The following is a 25,291-nucleotide window of genomic DNA, read 5'->3' on the forward strand; positions in this document are numbered from 1 at the left end:
CTATTGTAATAATTAGTGAGTCATTAATATAAAACACATAATGAAGTTTCTCTTAAAATTCTAGAGACTCTTAGTAGTAAAATTTCGTTGGGTAGTATTTTTTTTTTTTTAAATTGAAACATTGCCAATAGATTTTAGCTTAGATAAAATATGGCAATTATTATAATGTATGTTTTTTTTTTAAAGAAATACTATATAATTATAAAGTACTAATAGTATATTTAAAACTTTTTTATAAATAAAAGAAAATATTTATTAATCTAACTGAAACTATGGTAATAATTAGGAGCCGTTTGAATTTTTAATAGAGTTGCGCCTAAAGTAAATTAACTAGGTTAATAATTAAGGATTTGGCTTACCTCCAGTACTTTTTTAATTGGAATATCCTTTTGTTTTAATGAGAAATTGTCATATCACCTACTAACTAAATAAAATGTAGATATTAAAATTCACTACCACTTGTTATTGTATATTTAAAATAAAAATATATATCCAGTTGGAAAAGTATTGAAAGTAAGCCAAACTCAATAATTAATGAACCGCATGTCAAAGACACATTTTATTTTATGACTTGTAATAATGACATCAACATTGAGCCACTTGGCGAAATTATGGTGTGTAATGGGTAAGTTTTACTATATTAAATAAAACTAGTATGTAACCCCGTGCTACCGCACGGGACTGGTTGATTGTAATGATGCTATTGGCCAATTTTTTTTTGTTTTTGTTTTGTTTTTGTTTTTGTTTTTTTGGGTTTATCACACGGATGATAGAATTAAATAAAACAATAATAAATAGATATTGCATATTATTATCTAAGTAACGCTATTGGTCTTTTTTTTTTTTTTTTTTTTGGCTTATCATACATAGGATAGCATTAGATAAAACAATGAATAAAAAAAGAGAATATTGCATTTTATTATTTAAGTGATGCTACAGTGAAGAAAAAAGAAGATATTGCATTTTATTATTTAAAATATATTAAGGGACATTAATGGAACTTTCTTCAAAAGTTTCTAATAAAATTGGACATGAATAGCATATTGGAATCAGAAGTGTGTTGCAATTCACAGTTTTTAGTGGAGATGCCATCAGATAGCACTTTTCCTCTATAGACATGTCTAATATGCTGTCCTTGAGTTTATTTTGAGTACGTTTCAAGCCGAAGTCAATATTGTTGTCTCTTCTAACACTTCAAATTGCCATTGATCAGTTTCACAAAATTAAAATTTACAGAACATTTTACCTTCTTGTTTTTTCAACATCCGAAGGTTAAATGTTTCTATTAAAATCCAAAAGTTCACCTAACTAAAAATCATTTATACATATCTTTCATCTATTGTTAATAGCTCTACAATCTATTTATGCACCAAAAGCAATGACTAACTTGAAAGAAGAGAAAGATTACATGTTAGCATAAACTATCACTTCCAAAAGCATCATTAATCAAAGATTAAAATGAAACTATAATTCAAAATAATTCCAGCAGTTGCCTATGTCCCAAATTGTAAGCTTCAATCTTCTCCCACCAATTGTGAGCAACTTAATCTCAAAATCCACACCTGAAAATGATTAAAACAATAATGAAAGTTCATAATACAATCTAAAGAATGAAAATAGTGATCCCTACAAAAATAGAAATAAAAGGACATGAAAGCTCTTGGTGCACCTAATAATACAGAGACTAAGGAAGCTCTTGGCCACCCTGATTAGGTCTTGGGTTTTCTCAAACCAAGATAATATTGACTATTTAACTCAAATGTTCGGATAGCACACAATGCAGAATTGTGACTGATGAAGTTTAAAAAAAAAATACAATTACATGAACTCCAAAAAATGAACTTAGCTCAGCAAAGCAAGCAATACCTTACCAACATAGTCTACACTTGTGATAAGCAAGAATCCAATGTGATATTTGAGTCCTATAGAGGAGATGCAAATCTATAATAGGATGAGATAAAGTGGGAATCGAGACTAAATATTACATATCACATGTCTAATGAAATTTCACAAAACGCATGTAATAATAACTAAAAAATGGTCTTCCAAGTGGGATAACATAATGAAAGGTTGAAAATACTTTGTATAGTTGCAAGATAACTCCTAAAAACCTGACGTTTTAATTGAAGGCAGATTTGGCATGTCTCTTTTGTTTATAATCTCTACAACAGTTCAAAATTTTAGTATTTTGCTTACCTTGACAGGAATGTAGCAACTTTAGAGAAGCATATATCATGACAAATTCCTACTCCAAAATGACCAACATCTGCATTGAACTCTTGCTTATCGGTGCCAACCAATTTTGAAGAAATTGCTCTTCAACCAATAAATCTAAAAGATAGATTTGTGTTAACTTTCAATATAATTATTTTCAAATTTTGTTATACCACAAATTCTCACAATTGGTCTCAAATGAACCTCTGATGATGGCACCTTACAAAACCACATCCACTTTATCTAAGTAGGCATAGAAGGAACAGAGCCAATCCTCTTAGAAGTATGGATAATACACATTTATGGTGAATAATTTCTATACAATCTTATCACAACAAATGGTAGTTATTTAAGGTTTGAGTCTAAATCATATACACCTATGTTTGGCAACCCAAATTTTAAAAAATCTGGGATAACTACATAAATAAATAACATATTGGAATTTTGTTTGTGTTTGTGTAGTAAAGGGAAAACAAAACCCATAGAGTATAATAAGAAGAAATATTAACCTAGTATCAACTATCAATTTTTTAATAAAGAAACTCTATGCTTCAAGTGCATCACAAAAAACAAAAAAATCACAATGGCATTTAAATTAGGGAAATCTTACTTATATACTTCCATTCAGGCAATCGACAGTACAATCAGTATGAAATGTAATGAACTTAGAGTCATTATTCACTTCTCCAAAAACACAGTCCTTATTTACAAATCAAAGCAAATGAAAAAAATCAGCAATGAAAGAAGAATTTAAGCTACCATTATGTGATGTTGTTGACAGTCTCAGACAGCCTTAAAAACTTTAGTCTTGTTGCCTTATTAACCCAAAGACACACAAAACAAAAACCTGAGACAAACACATGGAATGGAAATGAAATTTTCTCAGAAAGCAAGAAAGCATAGGATACCTTACGTTAAGTTTTGTGAATGTGATACCTTATGCTTTGTTTAAGTGAGGGTCAGATCTGATATCATTCATAAGCAAATAGATATCAAACGTAATCTGAAATAAAGCAAATAGATATCTAACTATCATAAAAATAATAAAAAATAAAAAAATCAAATGAAATTAATACAAACTTGCATAGTTATTAATGAAAGATTGTGTGCACCATTCCTACGCTTGAAGCCTGTCAATGAGACAGCGAAATTAGGACAAGAAAAAAAAAAAGTAAGAAGTGAACATCAAATTTAATATTTAGTATTAAATTTTAGATTCAGCGTAGAAATTCTCACCAACAAAACCCATCAACAGAATTTCTCAACCAACCAAATAAATAAATAGAGCAATACAAATTCTGTTAGTTTCAATAGAAAACAGGCTAATTTACCGGAACCAAATATTATATCTTAAAAAATCATTGCCTTTGAAGGATCTTGGAATCTGGTTGCTATCAAAATTAATCAATCTGTAAGTCCACGAAAGAATACCAAGAATCTCTTTGATGCAAATTCAACCTTTTTCCTCCTGCCACAACAAAGGAAACTTGAGAACTATAAAACAAAACCTAGAAAAGTATTTGAACTCTATGATTGATAACCAATTAGATGGCAGATTATGCAGAGAACAATCAGCAAGGAATTGTTACCTTAGCTTTCTTCTACATAGAATCAACAAACTTCTCCTCATTACTGGCTCTTCTCTTATAAGCCACAACACATTAAAAGAATGAGACATGAGATATTTCCAAATAAACCAAAATAAAATCAGTTTGTTAGAGAGTGGTCACTCTTCTATGACCACTGATGGGAATATATAGAGGGTTATATATTGAAAGGAATCTATATTAGGTTTTGACTATACAAAATCTAAACCAATTTCTTAAATCAAAACCAACCAACCAAAATAGCAAAACCTAAATCCAATTAAACGCACAAAATTAACATAAACGATTTTACTTGTAGCAGTTCCAGCGATCTGATATTGGGTTGGTTGTGAATATCAAAACCTAATCACAATTAATAAACAAATTTAAATTGAAGATAAAAACTCACCGGTAGTGGTTCCAGCCTCTCTTTATCTTAACAAATTATTAAATTTCAGAAAAGCAACTAAATAAAAGTGCAGAATAAAAGAAAGGTCTTACTCTTTGGTGCTCCTTCTTTCTGTAGTAGTACGTGCCTCCCCTCTCTTTATGCCTCCATAATCCTCTTCTTTTATAGTGAAGAACCCTAATTTCTTGTCTGCCATTGACAGCGAGAGAAAGAGCTATCAAGGATTTTAAAAAGAACCCACCTCATCTCTGTAGAGAAAGGAATTGACAGATATAAATCCAAAATACTTGAAATCAAAAAATCCGAATAACCAGAAAATATTAAATAAGAATAGTCACAACTGAAAAGCATTCATCATTGATCCTGAGAGATGCCTTTCAAATTTCATAGCATTCATTGAAAAAAAGGGAATGGGTTATGAAATTGAACAAAAAATGAATGACCCATTATCAAAATCATCCATAAGATAATGAAAATCACTCTTGGATCATCCGCAAACTCCATCTACTCACAAAATAAATAAATAAATAATTACTTATGAATTATGATGCAGACAATGAAATTGGCATTTTTCAATTCACGATTAACTCCTATCAACTCCCTCGCTTCTATGAAGATGATATGTCATAAATCAAAAGAGAATCATAATAACAAAAAAAAAAGCTAGTGAACTTAGCCCAAAACAACCCTTCTGTTTACTAAAACTCCAAATTTGATGTTCATAACTTTTCCTTCATTTTCTCTCAGGAACCAAACAAAGGCTATGAAATTGAACAAAAGCCGAATAACCCAGCATCAAAATCAACAATAGGAAAATGTAAAAAAAAAAAAAAAAAAAAGCGCTCTCAGACCATCCACAAAAACCCATCTACACACTAAAATAAATGAATAAATTCACAACATTTAGATAACCAAAAAAATCTAAAGAGCATCCAAATTTGATTTTCACATCTTTCCCCTTCATTTCCACAGGAACCAAACAACTTCTAAGAAACCCAACGACCCAGAATCGAAATCATCAAGAAGAAAACGAAAAAAAGAAAAAAAGAAAAAGCGATGGAATAGTAAAATACCAACAGTAACCAAACGCGGAGGTATCGTAAGTCGTTTTTGTAACGGCGATCGGAATCGAAGGTCTGCGCGCACTTCTGCAAAAACCGTGGCAGCTTCTCGTTCAGTACTTGCGAAGGCAGCGAATCCTTCATCTTTCTGATCCCTCTGTATATACAAAATGCCAAACAATCTTACTTTTTAAAACCATTAAAAGAGCTACCCACAAAGAAAGAGAGAGACATATTGGAGCCATGCGAGAAGAGGGTCGTTGCCAGAGTAGGATTTGATGTCTGAGATCAAGGAGGTGAAGAGATCGGTGTTGTTGTCGTTGTTGGCTTTGGCAGAAGGGGAGGTGAACCTGTAAAACAGGCGTGTTTGATATATAAAGAAGAGTGTTTTTTTTTTTTTTGATAGGATATAAAGAAGAGTGTTTGATATATAAAGAGGAGCAGAAGGTTTTATTTAGCCAAAAAAAATAAATAAATAAAAGAGCACAACATTTAAATGTAGAACACAGATTTCTAGAAGGGGAGGTGAATTTGGTCTGCAATTTCAGATTTGAATTGAACAATTAGAAGGATAAATCTAGACACTTGGCATAAAATTAGAACTCTAATTGAAATTACAATTTAAGATTCTCTCTGCTTCACCTATTATTATATATATAGATTATGATATATAATCAATATTAAATTTTATTTTTAATTACTTAAAACTTTTGGTAATAGAATTCTAGTAGATACATAATTTAAAATTTCTTGAAACATGGGTATTATAGTTTTACTTAAAAATAAACTATTGTAATAATTAATAAGGCACTTAATATTTTGATAATGGAGTATGATTTAAAGTAAACTATCTTAATAATTCATAAGAATTTTAACCCCTTGTCACAAAGAGAAGATAAGAACTTGGCACAACCACTAGTTTTAGGACCTAACTTTTAATGTTGTATTGAATGGTATATGAGACCTGATATGATTTGATTTGATTTCGACAGTAGTTATACAAAATTAAAATTATTGCAAATATTTTGGTGACAATAATTAGATGATTGATTATTTTATAATTTAATAAATTTTATATATTGTACTGGATGTCTTATAAATTTGCTATGGGTGTATATTGAAACAATTTAAAAAATTTATGGTTCTAATTAAAACTTCTTAAAATTGTCCCAAAAGATATTCTGCAATTTTTTTTATTTTTTATTTTAAGTGTAGTCACTTCACACAGACACTGCAAAAAGAGTGTCGTCACATGGCGGTATCACAACTTGTAAGGCCTAGCTTCTGTTACAGAGTATATAATATTTCAATTATATAGAAAAAACATAACATCTTGAATATATCCAAGATGTTTTTGAAGTGATCTTGTTAATAATTTATTTTTCTAATCTAATACATATTTTTAATGCTATTTTATTGGCAGTTGTGATCAATTTGAATTTATCCAAGAAATTTATAGAGTGATCTCAAGTGCTAAATTAAGTTGCACAAAATTATTTGTTGCAAAATATCCAGTTGGGATAGATAATCGTTTAAAGGATGTTATAAATTGATGTTTAGATATTCAATCAAATAGTTGTTGCATCGTTGGGATTTATGGCCTTCCTGGAGTTGGTAAGACAACAATTGCAAAAGCTATTTTCAACACAATTCATTATAATTTTGATGGAAGCACCTTTCTAGAGAATGTTAGAGAACGGTCAAAAAGAAATGATGGCATACCCCAACTACAAGAGAAACTTTGTTGTGAAATCTCAGGGACTAGAAATTTGAAGGTGGGGAGTATATCTAGAGGTATCAATGTGAAAATCGAAAGGCTACACCGTAAGAAGATTCTTGTAGTTCTTGATGATGTTGAAAAATTGGATGAAATAGATAGATTGCTTGAAAATTATGGTTGGTTTGCTTCTGGAAGTAGAATCATTATAACAACAAGAGATAGACGCTTGCTAGATACTCTTCCAAAAGATTGGCATGTAACGTACTACAAGGTTGAGGAACTAAATGAACATGAAGCTCGTGAGCTTTTTGTTAAACATGCCTTTGGAAGAAATAATGCCAAGGAAGAATATTTTGAACTTGTTGACCAATTTATACATTATGCCAAAGGCCTTCCTTTAGCTCTAAAAATAATTGGCGCAAATTTGTATAAAAGAACTAAACGTGAATGGAAAAGTGCACTAGACAAATATAAAAGAATTCCTAAGGGAGCTATTCAAGAAATACTCAAAATAAGCTATGATGGATTGGACCAAACTCAACGGGATATTTTTCTTGATATTGCATGTTTCCTTAAAGGATTCCACAAGAATCATGTTGTCGATATACAAAGTAGCATCAATTTCTACGAACTAGATTACGATATTAAAAGACTAATTGAGAAGAGTCTCATAACTGTTACTGAAGATGGTGAACTATCAATGCATGACTTGATCCAACAAATGGGTTGCGAAATTGTTCGAGAAGAATCACCACAAGTGGTCAAGAAATGTAGCAGGTTATTGTGTTTTGAGGATGCTTGTGAAGTACTAATTGAAAATATGGTATAAATTGTTTTGATTTACCTTTTCCTATTTTTTCACAAGTTGATTTAGTCTTTTTTTTTTTTTTAATGTTTATGAAAATATAAGCTTATGAGTGTGGCTTTTGTTTAAAGTTTAACAATCTATTATATTTTTGGTGAATTATCTTCCATAATGTGATTACTTAAAGTTTTGTTCAATTAGGGGTCAAATGAAGTTTGAGGCATAACCGTGCATTTGCTTGAACCAAAAAACATGCAGTTGAATCTTGAAAAGATGAAGAATCTCAAATACTTGGAAGTTCGTAATGTAATTTGTGAAGACCTGAAATTTCTTCCTAATGAGTTAAGGTTACTTGATTGGAATAAATTTCCTTTATCTTCCTTGCCATCCACCTTTGAACCTAAAAACCTCATTGCACTCAACATGCCATGGAGCCACATTGAATTGGATGAGCATTTCAAGGTATGATCATTAGAATTTACAAATTCTAATCAGGTTTTTGTTAATGAATGCTCTTAGAAAACAAGTTAAGTCACAAATTTTTGTTGCTAAAACCAAACCACATTTCTTTTTTTTTTTTTTTTTTTTTTGAAACTAACCAAACCACATTTCTATTACTACATTAAATAATATTTCTTTACATTTTTTCAATAAATAAAATAAATTGTGCACAAATATTAAAAAATGTACACATAATCATAATGAATTGATGGATAATAAATCAATGAACTATCTATTGACATTTTTTTAAAATTCTAAAAAAGAGTAGTGCTATGAATGTTACAAGTTTTACTAAATTGAACATACAAAATGATGTGTCATCAATTGTAAAGAAACAATTCAAATATTCATCCACCAATCACATTTATTGTTATATCAGTTTGTAAATTTTATATAGAAAAACTTGTTGTATCTTTAACAATTTTCTTTTAAAAAATATTTATTATAATTCAAAATTAAACATTTATTATTTCTTAAGTTATGCTCTTAGTCTTATCATTTTAAAGTTTGTTTCCTTTTTACTAACAAATTTCAAAAACCTTCCTTCTTCTATAGAGGTGTCGGTTTGAAACACTTAAATATATGGACTTAAGATATTGTGAAAATATTACAGAAGTTCCTGACTTATTGAGGATTGCCCCAAACATAAAGGAGTTGGAACTTCTTAAATGCATAAATTTAGTTGAGGTTCATCAATCGGTTGGACTTCTTGAAGAACTTGAATACTGGAATATCAGCGGCTGTCAAAATCTTAAAATCTAACCAAGAAACCTCCGGTTGAAATCTCTAAAATTGTTTTATCTCGATGACTGTGAAAGTCTTGATCAAGGGACGGAAAGATTAGCATGGTTTTCATCAATGGGATATCTTATTCGTCTTCATGAGTTGTCAATAAGTTTTAAAAACATGAAAGATGTTCGCATCTCTAATTTACAAAATCTTAGGCAGCTCCTAATATTTGATTGTGAAAATTTACCAAAAGCTATGTATACTCTGGATTGCTTCCCCAAATTAAAAACTTTATGTAAGGTTGAATTTATTCAACCATCTAATTGGCTTTATTCCGTGCCAAATTTGCTTGTAATTCAGCATTTAGTAACCCTGTATTTAGGTGGGTTTGTTGTAAGGGTAGTGAGTGAGATAGAGTGAAGATTGCTCAAGAGTGTGCAAGAAAACAGAGTGTCGCGGCTGGGACTCGCGGGTGGACTCGCGGCTGCAAGCCGCCAGAAGCTGCACACGTGCCAAGCATGCTGGAAGATGAACAGTCATGCTAGCTGGAGCACTACAGGACAAAACAGGACAACTGGCCATACGGTTATCTCGCGACTGGATCTCGCGACTTGGTCAAGCCGCGAGGTCAAGCCGCGAGCCACCCCTGTTTTGTAAAATCCTGACGTTTCACATTCCTCTTCACTCCAGTATAAATACCCCTTTAACCCACGATTGAAAGAGAGCTTCCAGAGAGAATTTTGAGAGAGAAACCCTAAAGAAAAACAAGATTGTTTCACACACAATCCCTACCTTAGAGTCTCATCAAATTCCCTCACTCTCTTCCTCTCCATTGTCAAAACCTTGAGAGGCATTATACCAAACCTGGTTCTCACCATTATCATCTCTGTGAGACAGTCGTTTGGAGTTCTGGGAAGCAGTTAGGAAGGAGCCAATCTTGATTGGTTGATGCTACGGTGTAGTAGCGGAATCCGGGAAGCTAGAAAAGAAAAAGGTTCGGCGCAACCTCGTTGGAGCAAGAAGCTTGGAGGGCTTAGGTGCACTGGGTAGATTAGGCTTGGAGGGTCTATTGCTGTCCTTGTATCCCAACTGTATTTTCTAGTGGATTGATTACCGCTTGGAGGGCGGCGGAGAGATTTTTCGCCGAGGTCTTCGGTTTCCTCTTCGATAACACATCGGGTGTTATCTTTGTGTTTGCATCTTCCTTCCTCTCTATCTTTGCCTTTACATTATCTGCTGTGGTTTTATTTTGTTATGGCTTAGATAGTTGTTTAACCAATTTCACATTATAGCATATGTTAAGTTTCCGTACACTTATTGTTTGACATATTGCTTGTGTTGGTTAAGTTAATTTTGGGGGTCTAAACGTTCAAAAGTGTTTTTATACACGTTTTTGAACTTTCAATTGGTATCAGAGCGGGTACACTGCTGTTGGTTTTATTACCTAAGTGTGATCCTAGACCCCTGAGTTGTGGTTGTTGTTTTCGTTTATACCATGCTGAATTGTAGCTCAAGTGTTTGTGAAAATGTCTCTATGCATATGTCTGAAAGGTGTCTTACTGATGATCTTGTAGAGTTATTAAAAACTAAGAAACATGTTAGAGTTTTTGTTCACATGCTGGAATATCTTGAGAATCAGAATCTTGTTTTACACAGTAGCATATCTGAATCAAAATCATTGATTAAGAAATATAAAAGAAAGAATAGAATGTTGTGTGAGATGATTGAGAATCTGAAAATGAAAAATCAATCTAAAAGTAGCATGAAACCTGATGATGAGTTTGTGTTTGAAGGTCAAGATTGTCTGTCACATGTGAATCTATTTGTGCATACCTCATTAAAGGTGTTTAATGCATGTTTGTGGTATCTTGATAGTGGGTGTTCTCACCATATGACAGGGGATAAGTCACTGTTTAAGTCACTCAAAGAAAAGGTAGGTGACTATGTGACCTTTGGGGATGGAAGCCATGCTCAAGTCCTAGGCAAAGGAACCATTGAGATACCCGGTTTGCCTCTGTTGAAAGATGTGCTGTTCATAAAAGGGCTGAAGGCGAATTTACTAAGCATCACTCAAATTTGTGATGACGATTTCCTGGTACAATTCTCCAAGAAAGGATGTTTGATCATCAATGAAGAGGGGATTCAGGTTTTGGAAGGAAATCGGACTACGGATAATTGTTATGGAATAGTTCCCACGGCACCAATATCGTGTAGAAGTGCTCGGGTGGATATGTTGGAGCTGTGGCATCACAGATTTGGGCATGCCAACTTCAAACAAGTAGCAAAAGTCTCCAAACTTGAAGCAGTCGAGGGACTTCCTAAGTTTGGAAAAGTAAAGAAGACCATTTGTGGTGCATGTCAAATGGGGAAGCAAACTAAGGCAAGTCATCATAAGGTAAATGTGATAGCCACCTCTCGTTGTTTGGAGTTACTTCATGTTGATCTGATGGGGCCCACCAGAACTGAAAGCCTAGGGGGAAAAAGATATATTATGGTCATTGTGGACGACTACTCAAGATACACTTGGGTTGAATTCCTTAGAGAAAAATCAGAAGCTTGTGAGAGGCTGGAGATTCTGTGCAAGAAACTACAAAATGAAAAGGGGATTCCAATAGCCAAAGTTAGAAGTGATCATGGGAGAGAATTTGAGAATGCAAGATTCGAGTCCTTCTGTGAGAAGAATGGTATTAAAAGAGAGTTTTCAGCTCCCAAAACTCCACAACAAAATGGAGTGGTAGAGAGAAAAAATCGTGTGATTCAGGAGATGGCAAGAGTCATGTTGCTTAACAAGCAAATACCTCAAAAATTTTGGGGAGAAGCTGTCAACACCTCGTGTCACATTGGCAATAGGATTTTCTTTCGAGTTGGTACAAAGAAGACTGCATATGAGATATGGAATGGGAAGAAGCCTAAAGTGAAGTATTTCCGGGTATTTGGAAGTAAATGTTATATCTTAAATGATCGAGAGAATCTTGGGAAGTTTGATGCAAGAAGTGATGAGGGTATTTTTCTTGGCTACTCTACTACAAGTCGAGCGTATAGAGTGTTTAACAAGAGAACAAAGACTGTGATGGAATCCATAAATGTCAAGATTGATGATGCCTTACCTAAGGTGGAAATGATTGATGATGTAGAAGGGCCGAGCACCGAAGAGCCTGATGTTGAGGTAGAAGCTTTGGATATAGAAGGTGAAGAACCTATACCAGAAGTAGAATCGACTCCCATCAACCCAAGAAGGGAAACGAGATCGATGTCTAGAACTTCAAGTCCTCTTACTCCTCCAGAAGTTCAACCTCCTATCTCTCGTAGTGATGCAGTTTCCACTTCAAAAAGGCCATCCTCAAGAATTATCAAGAATCATCCGGAAAGTAATATCATAGGATCACTTGATGACGGTCTTCGCCTCAGGAAAGGAAATATTCTGCTAGCCAATCATGTAACATATCACTGTTATCTTGCACAGTTTGAACCAAAAAGGGTTGAAGAGGCTCTTCAAGATGAGAATTGGGTTGAGTCAATACATGAAGAGCTGAATAAGTTTGTGAGGAATGACGTGTGGGAACTTGCTCCACGTCCTGAGAACGTTCATGTTATAGGCACAAAGTGGATTTTTAAAAACAAAACTGATGAAGATGGAGAGATAATTCGAAACAAGTCTCGGTTGGTGGCTCAAGGATACACACAAGTAGAATGGGTGGATTTTGATGAATCATTTGCTCCGGTGGCAAGACTCGAATCCATTCGAATCCTCATGTCCATTGCGTGCACTTTGAATTTCAAACTTTATCAAATGGATGTTAAGTGCGCTTTTCTGAATGGATATCTAAATGAAGAAGTTTTTGTTGAGCAACCAAAAGGATTTGAGGATCCTCATTTTCCAGACCATGTATTAAGATTGAAGAAAGCACTTTATGGTTTGAAACAAGCTCCTAGAGCCTGGTACGATCGTCTTACACATTATCTTCTAGATAGAGGTTTCAAGAGAGGGTACGCCGATCGAACTCTGTTTGTCAAAAATGATGAAGATTATCTCCTTGTGGCACAAGTCTATGTTGATGACATAGTGTTTGGGGCAACTATCGAAGATCGTGCTACTGAATTTTCTGAGGAGATGAAGAAGGAGTTTGAGATGAGCATGGTGGGGGAGCTCACATTCTTCTTGGGTCTTCAAGTCAAACAACAAAAGGAGGGTATATTTGTATCTCAAGAGAAGTATGCCAGAAACATTGTCAAGAAGTTTGGCCTAGACTCCAAAAAACATGCCTCCACTCCCATGAGCTCTTCCACTAAACTGAATGTGGATTCGTCAGGAGTTGAAGTAAGTCCTACATTGTATAGGAGCATCATAGGAAGTTTGCTCTACCTTACAGCCAGTAGACCGGACATTGCTTTCAGTGTGGGCATTTGTGCCAGGTACCAAGCTAATCCGAAGGAATCTCATCTGACTGCTGCTAAGCGAATCATTCGATATGTGAATGGTACTGCAAACTATGGTCTGTGGTATTCAAAAGACTCAAATGCTTGTCTTGCTGGGTATTCAGATGCTGACTGGGCTGGCAGTGTAGACGATCGGAAAAGCACTTCAGGCGGCTGCTTTTATCTTGGTAACAATCTGGTTTCGTGGATGAGCAAGAAGCAGAATTCAGTGTCTCTATCTACTGCAGAAGCAGAATACATCGCTGCTGGAAGTTGCTGCACTCAGCTTCTTTGGATGAAGAAATTACTTCATGACTATGGAATTCCTCAAGAAACGATGTGTGTCTTCTGTGACAACACCAGTGCCATCAATCTTTCCAAGAATCCTGTTCAGCATTCAAAATCCAAACACATAGAGATACGTTACCATTTCATTCGGGATTTGGTAGAGGAAAGAGTTGTGTGTCTTGAGTTCATACACACCGACAATCAAAATGCGGATATCTTCACCAAGCCTCTCGATGGTCCACGGTTTGCATCACTTCGTAAGACCATTGGTGTTGGTACAATTCCTTGACTCTCTTGTGTGTTGTGTGCTTCACATATTTATAATATGCTAAATCTGTTTGTGTTGGGGCACACACCTTTTTGATTAGTCTTTTTGTGCAACATGTTTCTTGTTTGTTTGTCCATTTGTGAATACTGTTGTTTCTTTTTATGTTTGTTCAATCATTTTTGCTTCTTGTGTCAAAAATCCAAAAATCACATAAAAATTAGAAAATCAAAAAGCTTGATTGACTTTGTTGAGTTTTGTCTCAAAACTTGTTTTGCCTTGTACCTTTGTGCTAATGGCTTTGTGCATTTTCGAGCATCGCTTGTTTTTATGCACTCATATCACTGTGGAAAAATCTTGAAACCTATGTGATTGTTGTAAATAGATCTTCAAACTTGTCATGAATGATTAGTGAATGGCTATGTTGATCTTGAGACATGCATAGACTTGTGTCTATATATCTTCCCACTTTTTATTTTTTTTTTGCTAAAAAGAGCTCACCAAATGTAAATCTCCAAATGAAAAGAGATATTGAGCTGCAAAAGCCTGTCGCACATTCTAGTATTTGACTAGGAAAAAGGGTAAGCGACCTTATATTAAAAGTGAATGTTCATTCAAAAAGGCCAAAGGCCTGTTCTTCAAAGAGAAATGTTATTTATCCCTCTCACAATGAGAGATGATTGCATCAAAAGATCAAAAAGATCAAATGTTTTGATTGAAAGTGGAGTAAAATGATAAGCTCCAAGTTATGATTATCAAGTTGTGTGGGAGGTCATATATACATATTTCTATAATTGAGATGGGTCACATGATCTAGTGCTAATTGTGTATGCCTTGGTTGAATTGATCATTGAAGCTTCACATTAGACAAAGGACTATCTCATTGTTGATATCCACACACAACACACAAGTTTATGTTCAATAAATGCCATATTCATTTGTGTGATTGTACTTGATAAAATGTGTTTTCACATGCTCAATCTTTGTTAATTCAAGCACAAAAAGATTTTTGAGTGTTTTAGGTGTTTTTGGAAAGTATTTTTATTTGAAAATTCTGAAAATTTCAAAAATCCTGTTTTGCCCTGTTTTGGCGGCTCAGTCGCGGGTATGTCAAGTCGCGAGACTCAGTCGCATCTTCGCTGGTCATTTTTGGCGACTTGTTCGCGAGTGGAAGGTCCAGTCGCGAGGTTCACTCAGAGATTTTCGCGGCTCAGCTCGCGACTCACTCGCGGGTAGACCTTCCAGTCGCGAAAAACACTTAGAAAATTTTTCAACTTTTTGTTCTTCAGTGTTTTGGCGGCTTGCTCTGGCGACTTTTTGGCGACTCGTTCCAGTCGCGAAAATCGCGTGTTTTGGATAAACAGGGGCAGTTTTTAAACTTTTCATTTTTCCCTCGATCTTTTTGTGACTGTTCATTGTCTTTCTCATTTGCTCTTACACTGTATCACCGTGCCTCCATTTTTCGATCTCCCATACTTGTCTCTTTTCAGCTCAAAATCGTCGCCTAACAGGTATGGTTTTCTGTCCTGCACTCTATTTTACTTGTTCTTTTGGTTTTCCCTCTGGCTCTTTCACATTTGTTTGTGATTTTGTGATGGATTTTTAGCTCAACTATTATTCTTTCTTCTAGCTTCGCTTGGGTGCTTATGTTTCTGTGTTTGAGCTAGTTTATGTTGGTGGTTGTGTTCTTCATCCTGTGCTTAGCTAGGGTTAGCAATTTTTGTCTGATCTGCTGTTGCTATCATGTTTCACTTTGATCCTGTGTGGTATCTTGTTGATGTGGTGTTAATTTTGGTCCTTTTTCAGCTGATTATGTGGTTATATTTGATCTCTCTATACTGTGTAGTTCTAATTTGGGCCTTTGGTGTCCCTCATTGCTACTTTCTGACCATACTCATCCAGCTGTTAGGGTTTCTTCATTGTTCCTAAATTTTCACTAACCCACTGCTGATATTGTCTGTTGGATTGTGTTCTGTCATTTCCCTTGTTTATAATACAGACTGGTCATGTCTCCATTCAAAAAGGCTGCTGTGAAAGGAGGTTCTTCCAAAGGGAAGGAACCCGTAATTGATGTTGATGAAGACACACCTCTCCCGAAAGTGACTCGCTCTTCATCACAGCGATTCGATCCCAATAAGTTCAGATCATATGCAGCCTATCAGTCATATGAGAATTTTTTTCTTCATGCCACACCATTACTAGAGAGAGCTGTGGATCTGCCCTCACTTCATAACACTGACATTCCGATATGGTTTGCTCACAAGGATTGGAATTACCTTCTCTCTTATCCGGATATCGTGTATGAAGAGTTGGTTAAAGAATTTTATGCTAACGCAATTGTGGAAGGAGATGAACTTAAGTGCTGGGTTCGGCAAAGGAGCTTTTCTGTCTCTCCTACATACCTGGCAGAAATTCTTCACATCAACAGACCCATTTTTCGTCATTCACCGGTCTATGATGATCTATGTCCTGATGAGGAGCTTCTCAAACAAAGTCTTGGTCAAGACTTGGAGTTCTCACCCAATGGCAAATCCATCAGTGTTTCCTCCCTTTCTCCGAAACTGCGAGTGCTTACAATTGTGATGTTTCACAATTTGTACCCTTTATCAAGTACTGGGTATATGAATCTCGGACGTGCTTTGTTTCTTCATGATCTAATCTCTGATGAAGAAATCGACATTTGTGCTCATATCTTTCATATTCTGCGCAAAACGGTTCTTCGAAGTGAGTCTCGGATATGCATTCCTTTCTGCAGTCTCATTTCACGGATCTTGAAGCTCAAGGGAATTTATCCAACGGCTGATGAGTCTCCTATCCCCAAACCGAGTCCAATCAACATGCGTACATACAATGCAAGTGTTGGACATAGTCGGAAGAGAGCCAAACCAGAAACTTCTGCATCTCACAATGACTCTCAGTTCAGCAATCTCTCCCTCGATGAGAAACTTGATCGCATTGTCTCCTCTGTCCACGAGTTGAATACAAAGATGTCTGGACTCACTGCTTCTCTACACCATCAAAGCAACCGATGGGATATGAAGTTTACTTATCTTCAAACTCAATTGGATCAAATTCAGAGGAAGCTAGAAGAGGATGACTAGCCTATTCCATGACAAAAAGGGGGAGTGATAGGCATAATCAGAGGGGGAGGATATTACCCTAAGGGGGAGTGTCATTATCTAAGGGGGAGTGTCTTTATTTTTTTTGTTTCTTTTTTCTCTTTAAGTTGATATATTGTGTTTTGTAAAACTGTTATTCAGGTTATTTGTTGGTCTGTACCCATGTGCTTTTGTAAGCTTTTAGGGTTTATGTTTTATGCATAGTTTGTAGGCTTTATGGTATGTACCTTGCTTAAGTGCAGCCTTTATGCTATGTTGAAATCAGTACCTTAATCTAAATGTTCTGCATTTTGGTTTATGTACTGTCACTCTTGTGCCCTTGTAGGATTGTTCCTAGATGCATATGCCCTGTGTGCTATGCATTGGTTGAGTGTTGAGCATACAAGTGTCTTGCCTTGTGCTTGTTAACTTGTATGTCCTTGTGTTCATTCCAAGTGTGAATGAGCACTGTGATCACTACCTTATGGTGTTCACTTGGTTGATCAAGCCATGGTTTGTTTATTAACTCCATCTTTGCTTGATCTCATATTGCCTGTTTCATATGCATTTATAATTTTCTGCTTACAATGATCATGGTGTATTGTTGTGTTTCAGGAGTTTATGTTCATATGATTCAAGTGCTTCACAGCTTCTAGAGTTAGGTGTGAGTGAGTTTTGTTCAACTGTTCCCAACTCACATGTTAAGTCTAGAGTCTATTTTAGGGTTTTGTCACGGAATAGCCAAAGGGGGAGATTGTAAGGTTGAATTTATTCAACCATCTAATTGGCTTTATTCCGTGCCAAATTTGCTTGTAATTCAGCATTTAGTAACCCTGTATTTAGGTGGGTTTGTTGTAAGGGTAGTGAGTGAGATAGAGTGAAGATTGCTCAAGAGTGTGCAAGAAAACAGAGTGTCGCGGCTGGGACTCGCGGGTGGACTCGCGGCTGCAAGCCGCCAGAAGCTTCACACGTGCCAAGCATGCTGAAAGATGAACAATCATGCTAGCTGGAGCACTACAGGACAAAACAGGACAACTGGCCATACGGTTATCTCGCGACTGGATCTTGCGACTTGGTCAAGCCGCGAGGTCAAGCCGCGAGCCACCCCTGTTTTGTAAGATCCTGACGTTTCACATTCCTCTTCACTCCAGTATAAATACCCCTTTAACCCACGATTGAAAGAGAGCTTCCAGAGAGAATTTTGAGAGAGAAACCCTAAAGAAAAACAAGATTGTTTCACACACAATCCCTACCTTAGAGTCTCATCAAATTCCCTCACTCTCTTCCTCTCCATTGTCAAAACCTTGAGAGGCATTATACCAAACCTGGTTCTCACCATTATCATCTCTGTGAGACAGTCGTTTGGAGTTCTGGGAAGCAGTTAGGAAGGAGCCAATCTTGATTGGTTGATGCTACGGTGTAGTAGCGGAATCCGGGAAGCTAGAAAAGAAAAAGGTTCGGCGCAACCTCGTTGGAGCAAGAAGCTTGGAGGGCTTAGGTGCACTGGGTAGATTAGGCTTGGAGGGTCTATTGCTGTCCTTGTATCCCAACTGTATTTTCTAGTGGATTGATTACCGCTTGGAGGGCAGCGGAGAGGTTTTTCGCCGAGGTCTTCGGTTTCCTCTTCGATAACACATCGGGTGTTATCTTTGTGTTTGCATCTTCCTTCCTCTCTATCTTTGCCTTTACATTATCTGCTGTGGTTTTATTTTGTTAAGACTTAGATAGTTGTTTAACCAATTTCACATTATAGCATATGTTAAGTTTCCGCACACTTATTGTTTGACATATTGCTTGTGTTGGTTAAGTTAATTTTGGGGGTCTAAACGTTCAAAAGTGTTTTTATACACGTTTTTGAACTTTCACTTTACTTATCCATGCCAGCAACATTACTACTCTCCCTGAAATTGCTAACATATTTCCCAAATTAAAGATTCTTATTGTTCACGTTTGTTGTAACCTTTGAGAAATTCCAAGGCTTCCACCATGTATACAAATTGTACATATAGAAGGGTGTAGTTCGTTGAATTCACAATCAAGAAGAAGAATATTGAATTAGGTCTCTCTTAAATAGTTTCTGTTAACTTTTCCAAGTATAATATAATATATTATTCAATTTTTTGCTAAAATGAAGTTTCTTGATTTTGTTAATTGCAAGCAGTTTGGAAAAATTATAGGGCTCTTCATCTGGAACGGACTCTAATCATGAAACGGACAATGAATCTGTATCAAAATTTGAACTCGATGAAGCTATATCTGAAACAGACTCCACATCTAAACTTGATGATGAAGATGATATAGATACATATAACCTTACACTTCCAGGAACTAAGATTCCAACATGGTTTAACCACCAAAGTGTTGGAAGTTCCGTATCATTCAGGATCAGTCAGAAACTTCCATCAGTTGCTTTATGTGTTGCTTTCAATGTGGAACGGAAGGATATTCTATCAGATCCAGATGAAACGTTTGTTCTGCCTATCTTTCATTCTATGGTTTTGAAGAATTGCTTGAGTCTAATGGTTTTATTTTAGATCCATCATTATCTTTTATGTGGTTTTGCTTTATTAGCGGAAGTGTATTGAAAAGAATAAATTCAGATGAATGTAATAATGTTAAGCTTCGATATGAAATTTCATATTATAATCCTAAATTAGCAAAAGTTTCCATGGAAAGGTGTGGGGTCCATGTAGCATGCATATGTCCTCCCCTTCAGATTTTCGATGTAGATGAAAGATTGAGAATGTTTTTAAGGAGAGTTGAGGTCCTGCTCCACCCCTTCAAGCAAATGTGCATCAAATTCTCAAAAAACCAAGATCCCTATTGCCCTCTCTATGAGATAGCAGAAGATTCCCTATTACATCTATTTCAAACCTGTCCTTATGCCAGAGGAAATTGTATGGTGGTGGCTTTCGAGTTGAAATGATCAAAGCTCAATCTGTTATGGAATTTGTTGAACATATGATTGACCCCCCAAGTGAGTTACTTGTTGAAAGAATTACCAAAGATGAGTTCACACTGTATGCAGTAGTGGCAATGAAAATACTTTGGATGGCACGAGAGGAAGCTTTGTTTTCAAACACTAAAGCCAGCATAAATCAGTTAGCCCACCGTCTAAACAAATAGTATGACTTTTACTTGAGATCACTTGGGATTCCAGGGGTGACCGAAGAGCAAAACAGGGGAAGTGTTTGGACGAGTCCACCTTAGCAATGGGTAAGCATTAGTTTTGACTCCATGGCAAGATGTTGTGCAATAATGTAGGCATAGCCTTGCAAAATGGGCCAAAACGAAACGAGAAGAATACTGTACCCTTGTAAATTAGACACTGACTTCAATCCTTCTCTGCTATGCTATGGAAGACTCTTGATTCAACTACAAAGAAACTTGCCCAAGTACTATTATTACATTTAAGATCCTTCTCCTCTAAATTAATTTTTCATTCATATGATTGGGCACAAATCCAATTTGAAAGGACATTAATGTAAAGAAAATTGGAGTGAATGAATGAAATTTTGTCACATTAGATTAGTTGATTTTGTTTTGTTGTACATTCGTTTTTTAATTGGTTGAGTGTTATACCTTTATGAGGTAGTGAAGCCAAATGTTATGGGATTTGAAACTCCTTTACCGAACTCCTTCAGTTAAAATTGTTCTTTATAGTTGTGCTGTGCCATTTGGTTTTATTTTGACTTATATATTACTATTACTCTGCTTTGAATAGTCTGAAATTTGGGGAAAGCTGACACTCGGTTAAATAGGAGTGGAATATCAAGGTGATAGCAGGTGTAATACTTCCGTTGAAGCCGTATGAATAGAAGAAGAAAAACTTGGAGATATTAGGCTTATAATTGAATTGTGAAGAATGACCTTTAGTTGTCTCCATAATTTGCCCAATATGCATTTGTGGTGCAATTTATTTAGTCTGGCTTTGTGACTCTGTAGGATAATGAATGACAAACAAATAAAGATCTTGATTTTGGGTGCTTAATATTCTATAATCATTACTCCTTATAATAATTTTGTAATTTTTTTGTGAGCAGTGCCATGTGTAGATGGGCTTGAACCTCTATATACGATACGCAACTTAGACAAGATAAGAAGTATGACTTATTTTGCAATTGATTTTGTAATTTATCTTTTATCTATAATCTCTGTTTTTACTTTCTAGGTGAAGCCTTAATTTGTTATTGTCTTTGCCTCTACCCACTGTTTTGTATCCCATGAAACAAAACTATGAAATTGAATAAATATGGACTCTTCTGTAGCTTTCTTTTCCTCATCAGTGATTCATATTCCATGCCTTCCTCACCTCCATCTATTATTTTGCTATGGTATACAAAGGTAACGACTAAAGAGAAAAGCAAACTAAAGTGATTTATCTAACTATAATAAGAAATGGTAAAGTGTTTTGATTATATATTGCTAAACCCTAAACATAATAAATTGCATATTATTTTAATGCAAAAGTTAATCTTGCAATTCACATGCAATTTATCTTAGAAGATAAGATAATGTAAGAGTTGTGGGCTTGTAGCCATTTAATCCCCATGTGAGACTTCATAGGTTGAACCTCGCAACCATTCATCATCCCTGCTATAGTGCATTTAACCAATCACTTCACAATAGGTCTTGAGGCCTTTACAGTACGAGCAATGAACTGCAAGAAGGGTTGTTTAATTGTGAAATTGATACTATGTAAAAGGCCAAATTTCCAACAGGATAACTTGACTATTGATGAAGAAAACGATAAGTTACCCTGGGTTAAGTAGTTGAGCCTGCCCAACAATGGAGAGTGTAGTAAGGGGCTTGTGATCAAACAGAAAAGTTTTCTAACATATTGGGAGAGTGATAAGGTAATGACTATATAAGCTATAACCATTGCTCACCTAAATCTAAGGCTAGTTGTCTTATGATTCAAATTTGTATTTGGTCACCTGTGTAGCAAATCTTATATCTTAGTTTTGCCAATTTTATCAATGCCACTTTAATCTGACAATACTGCAGAAGATTTTGCAATATTTGGTCAATGGGAACAACAAGATTACTACCACATGTTTTAGGAGCAATTAAGGCCTGTTCATTATTCCTATTACATGTTACCTTTGCATACATGTGTCAATAAAAATATTGTATATATCATGACATACTAACAGTTCCGTGCAGTGCAAACACTTGTTTAGAGATGCTAAATGAGGTTAACGTGTGTGATGTGGAGGCATTTGTGTTTGTCATTGTCCAAAATAGCAAGAAGTTATGCTGCCACTAAGGGTACTTGTTTCATATAATTATAGTGTGAAAACATTGTTTGCCATAGTGAGGACTTGCATACATGACCACAACTACAATTTCATAAATAGGGGTTGATTAATAATTCTTTTTTCTGTAATTTTTGGTAATTAAATCCCAAATTATGTAATTGGTGTACATGGGTATTGTTATAATTTAAGGTGTAATTAAAAATTGTGAAATGCATTTCCATATTCATAAAGCTGTAATGCAAAAAACTGCACACAAACAGCTCATGTACCCCATTGATTAGGCTACATATGTAACAGAACAAATGTCCAAATGTTGTCATGTAGATTTCTAACACAATTTATTTGCCTTTTGATGAGTCATTTTCTGGAGAAGCATAACCCTGTGTCAATTATATTATCAGTCCTCTTACTAGAGTTATATTTGTTATGCTATTTATTTGAGATTTTTTTAATTTTTATTTTTAAGTTCTGAATTGAATCTTGCTAATAATTTGTGTAATCCACTATGTAGAGTTGCATCCTTAGGGAACAGGTAATATATAATGATCATGTGATGAAAATAGGGTTGCCATGGAAATGTAACCTACCCTATCTGTTAGTGTACGTGGTAATTGAGTAACATGTTAACTATTTGAATTTTAGTTCCAAATGCTTGGATTTTGGATAAATTGGATTTTCCAGTGAACTATACGTGGCATGTTGTCAAAGGATTATTGATTTCTTCAAGGGGTCAATGCAGATGTTCTTATCAGAACTAAGTGTTTCACTTTTGGATTCTATACCATTGTTAGTACATCAAGGCTAGGACGAAGTTGGTATGTAATACTACACAAGATGCACCTACACCTGTAGCACATGCACAAACTCATGCCATATATCCTCTATAGTAGTCATACAAATAAAGTGCATGCAACAAGTAATTTATGGCTATAAGTCATGATTTTTACATCCTTCCCATGTTTGTATGAGGAGGTTCAACACACTCAATGATACCATATGTTGACAAACTACAATTCATATAATTATTAAGAGTGCTCAACTTTACATATTTCAAATATAGAAATAGGAGAGCAAATTTCTGTTTAAACTTGCCTCCATAAACCTAGGCAACAAGAAAAGTTGGTGTTATAGATAGTGTACGGCACTGAGGTACCCAGATCTAGTTGGGCCTAGGATTCAGGCCGAGTAGCATGGCCCACATCTCCAATCTCTTTCTACTCAACCCTCACAAACTACAAGCCCAAGTTTCATCACCTAACCATTGCTCGGCAAAACGTTCCCGAATAATAAAGAAAGACTAACGTCTGAACACACCATAGCATGCTCGGCAGTTTCTAGAAACATCACTACCAAGCATTCCAACTTGAGTTGGAACCAAGTTCCATGGCCACATTCGCCATATTCCACCCTCACCTAACCGCCCACTTACAACTAACGATATTGGACCCCTAATTGCACTAACTATGGTTGTAATCATGGTTTCTCCACTAATCCAGCACTATAAATATAAGAAGATGGAAAGGGAAAAGGGTTGTTGAAAGGTTTTCAAAAGATAAAGAGTAAAGAAAAAGAGTGATTTAGAGAGAGAGAGAGAGGAGAAACCACATTGAGTCTCTGTGCCAAGAACAACCCAAAGTAGGAAATCTTAAGCCCACTTCACAAGCAAGTTGTGAGCCCAAGTGAGGTCAGGCCCAACAATCTCACTTCTGGAGTGCATAGTTAGCACCCACCGTGGGGCGATCCTACAAAGCTGTGGTTCGACTGAGACTCACGCGCGGAAAATGTCCGAAGGGCGTTCGGGAGGCCAAGCAGAGAGCGGATCTATAGGATCTTCTCAGGACTCCACATGGAGAGAGAGGAGACAGAAAAGGCGCGAGGATAGGGAGCACGAGCGTATGGAGGAAGAGTCTGGCCTTGGGGAGGGGTTAGACCAAACTCACCGAACAATGTCAGGTGCCTTGGGGCACGGGCAACGTGACAAGAGAGACCAAGAGCTGGAGCGATTACGTAAACTGGTGAGAGATTTGGAGCTAGAGGCAAGGGGTTGGCACCAGAGAAAGGACCGAGACAACCGAGAAAGGAGGGATGGTAGTGTGGGAAATCGAGGCGAGGAGGGATCTAGCCAATCTAGTTCTCGTCAACGCCGGGATTGTTCCCTTTCCCGAGAATCACGCTGACGTAGGAACCGCTCACATTCCCAAGAGTCGCGTCAACGCGGGGACCGTTCGTGCTTGCACAGATAAGCTGATTGTGGTTTAGATTCCTCGGAGGAATGGCAGCCCTACAATGCTGCCATGGACGCAATAAGTCAAGCCTTACAAAGAGCTACTCAGTCGCCGTTCTCAAATGAAATTGAATGGGTCCCTAGGCCAAGCCGATTTACATGGTCACCATTTAACTTCTACGATGGGAAAATGGACCCGGTGGAGCATGTCAGTCATTATATCCATATGATGTCTTTGCATGCGCACAATGATGCGCTGATGTGTAAGGTGTTTCTCTCAAGTCTTGGCTCCACGGCTTTGAGATGGTTTAATGGGTTACGAAAAGGTTTCATTCATAGTTTTGCCGAGCTGGTCCAGGAGTTTGGCGCTCGAATCGTGACATGCAGTCGGGTGCCACAACTGGTGGACGCATTGCTATCCATAAAGATGAGGGTTGGCGAAACTCTTTAGAGTTATGCCAGTTGGTATTGGAAGCTATACAATGAAATCGGTAGGGGTAACAAGAAGATTGCAGCTAGCACTTTCAGGATGGGGCTGCCCGAGGACTTTGAACTGTGGGAGTCGTTGATGAAAAGACCTCCTGAGGATATGAGGCAACTTATGAGGCATATTGAGGAGTATAAATGTCTCGAGGATGATCGGCTGTAGAATAAACGTAAGGACCCGTTGCTAAATTGTTCCCAGCAGGGCATTTTTCCCCCGAAACCGAGGAA

At 36.2% G+C, this 25,291-nt stretch overlaps 1 protein-coding gene and 1 long non-coding RNA gene across 15 annotated transcripts; one reads left to right on the forward strand and one right to left on the reverse strand.

The window, feature by feature from the left end:
- Positions 1-1,174: 1,174 nt before the first annotated feature.
- Positions 1,175-5,689, reverse strand: LOC126717410 (uncharacterized). 14 transcript variants are annotated; one of them, XR_007652574.1, is made up of 6 exons: positions 5,283-5,689; positions 4,302-4,457; positions 3,804-4,163; positions 2,825-3,682; positions 1,867-2,331; positions 1,175-1,562 (listed from the first exon to the last, which is right to left on the reverse strand). It is a non-coding gene; the product is annotated as an uncharacterized LOC126717410 (long non-coding RNA). The 14 variants fall into 14 exon arrangements; XR_007652571.1 differs by having other exon boundaries at positions 2,825-3,217; positions 3,295-3,682; positions 3,804-4,457; XR_007652577.1 differs by having other exon boundaries at positions 1,872-1,922; positions 2,197-2,331; positions 3,804-4,457.
- A 338-nt stretch (positions 5,690-6,027) lies between these two features.
- Positions 6,028-25,226, forward strand: LOC126719361 (disease resistance protein Roq1-like). The gene is made up of 7 exons (XM_050421929.1): positions 6,028-6,031; positions 6,831-7,813; positions 8,054-8,257; positions 19,270-19,559; positions 19,664-19,856; positions 19,982-20,112; positions 25,073-25,226. Exons 1-7 carry the CDS (start codon positions 6,028-6,030, stop codon positions 25,224-25,226), a joined length of 1,959 nt encoding a protein of 652 aa, XP_050277886.1.
- Positions 25,227-25,291: the final 65 nt, after the last annotated feature.

The sequence above is a fragment of the Quercus robur genome, chromosome 3 (genome assembly GCF_932294415.1).
Source record: "Quercus robur chromosome 3, dhQueRobu3.1, whole genome shotgun sequence".
NCBI lineage: Eukaryota > Viridiplantae > Streptophyta > Magnoliopsida > Fagales > Fagaceae > Quercus > Quercus robur.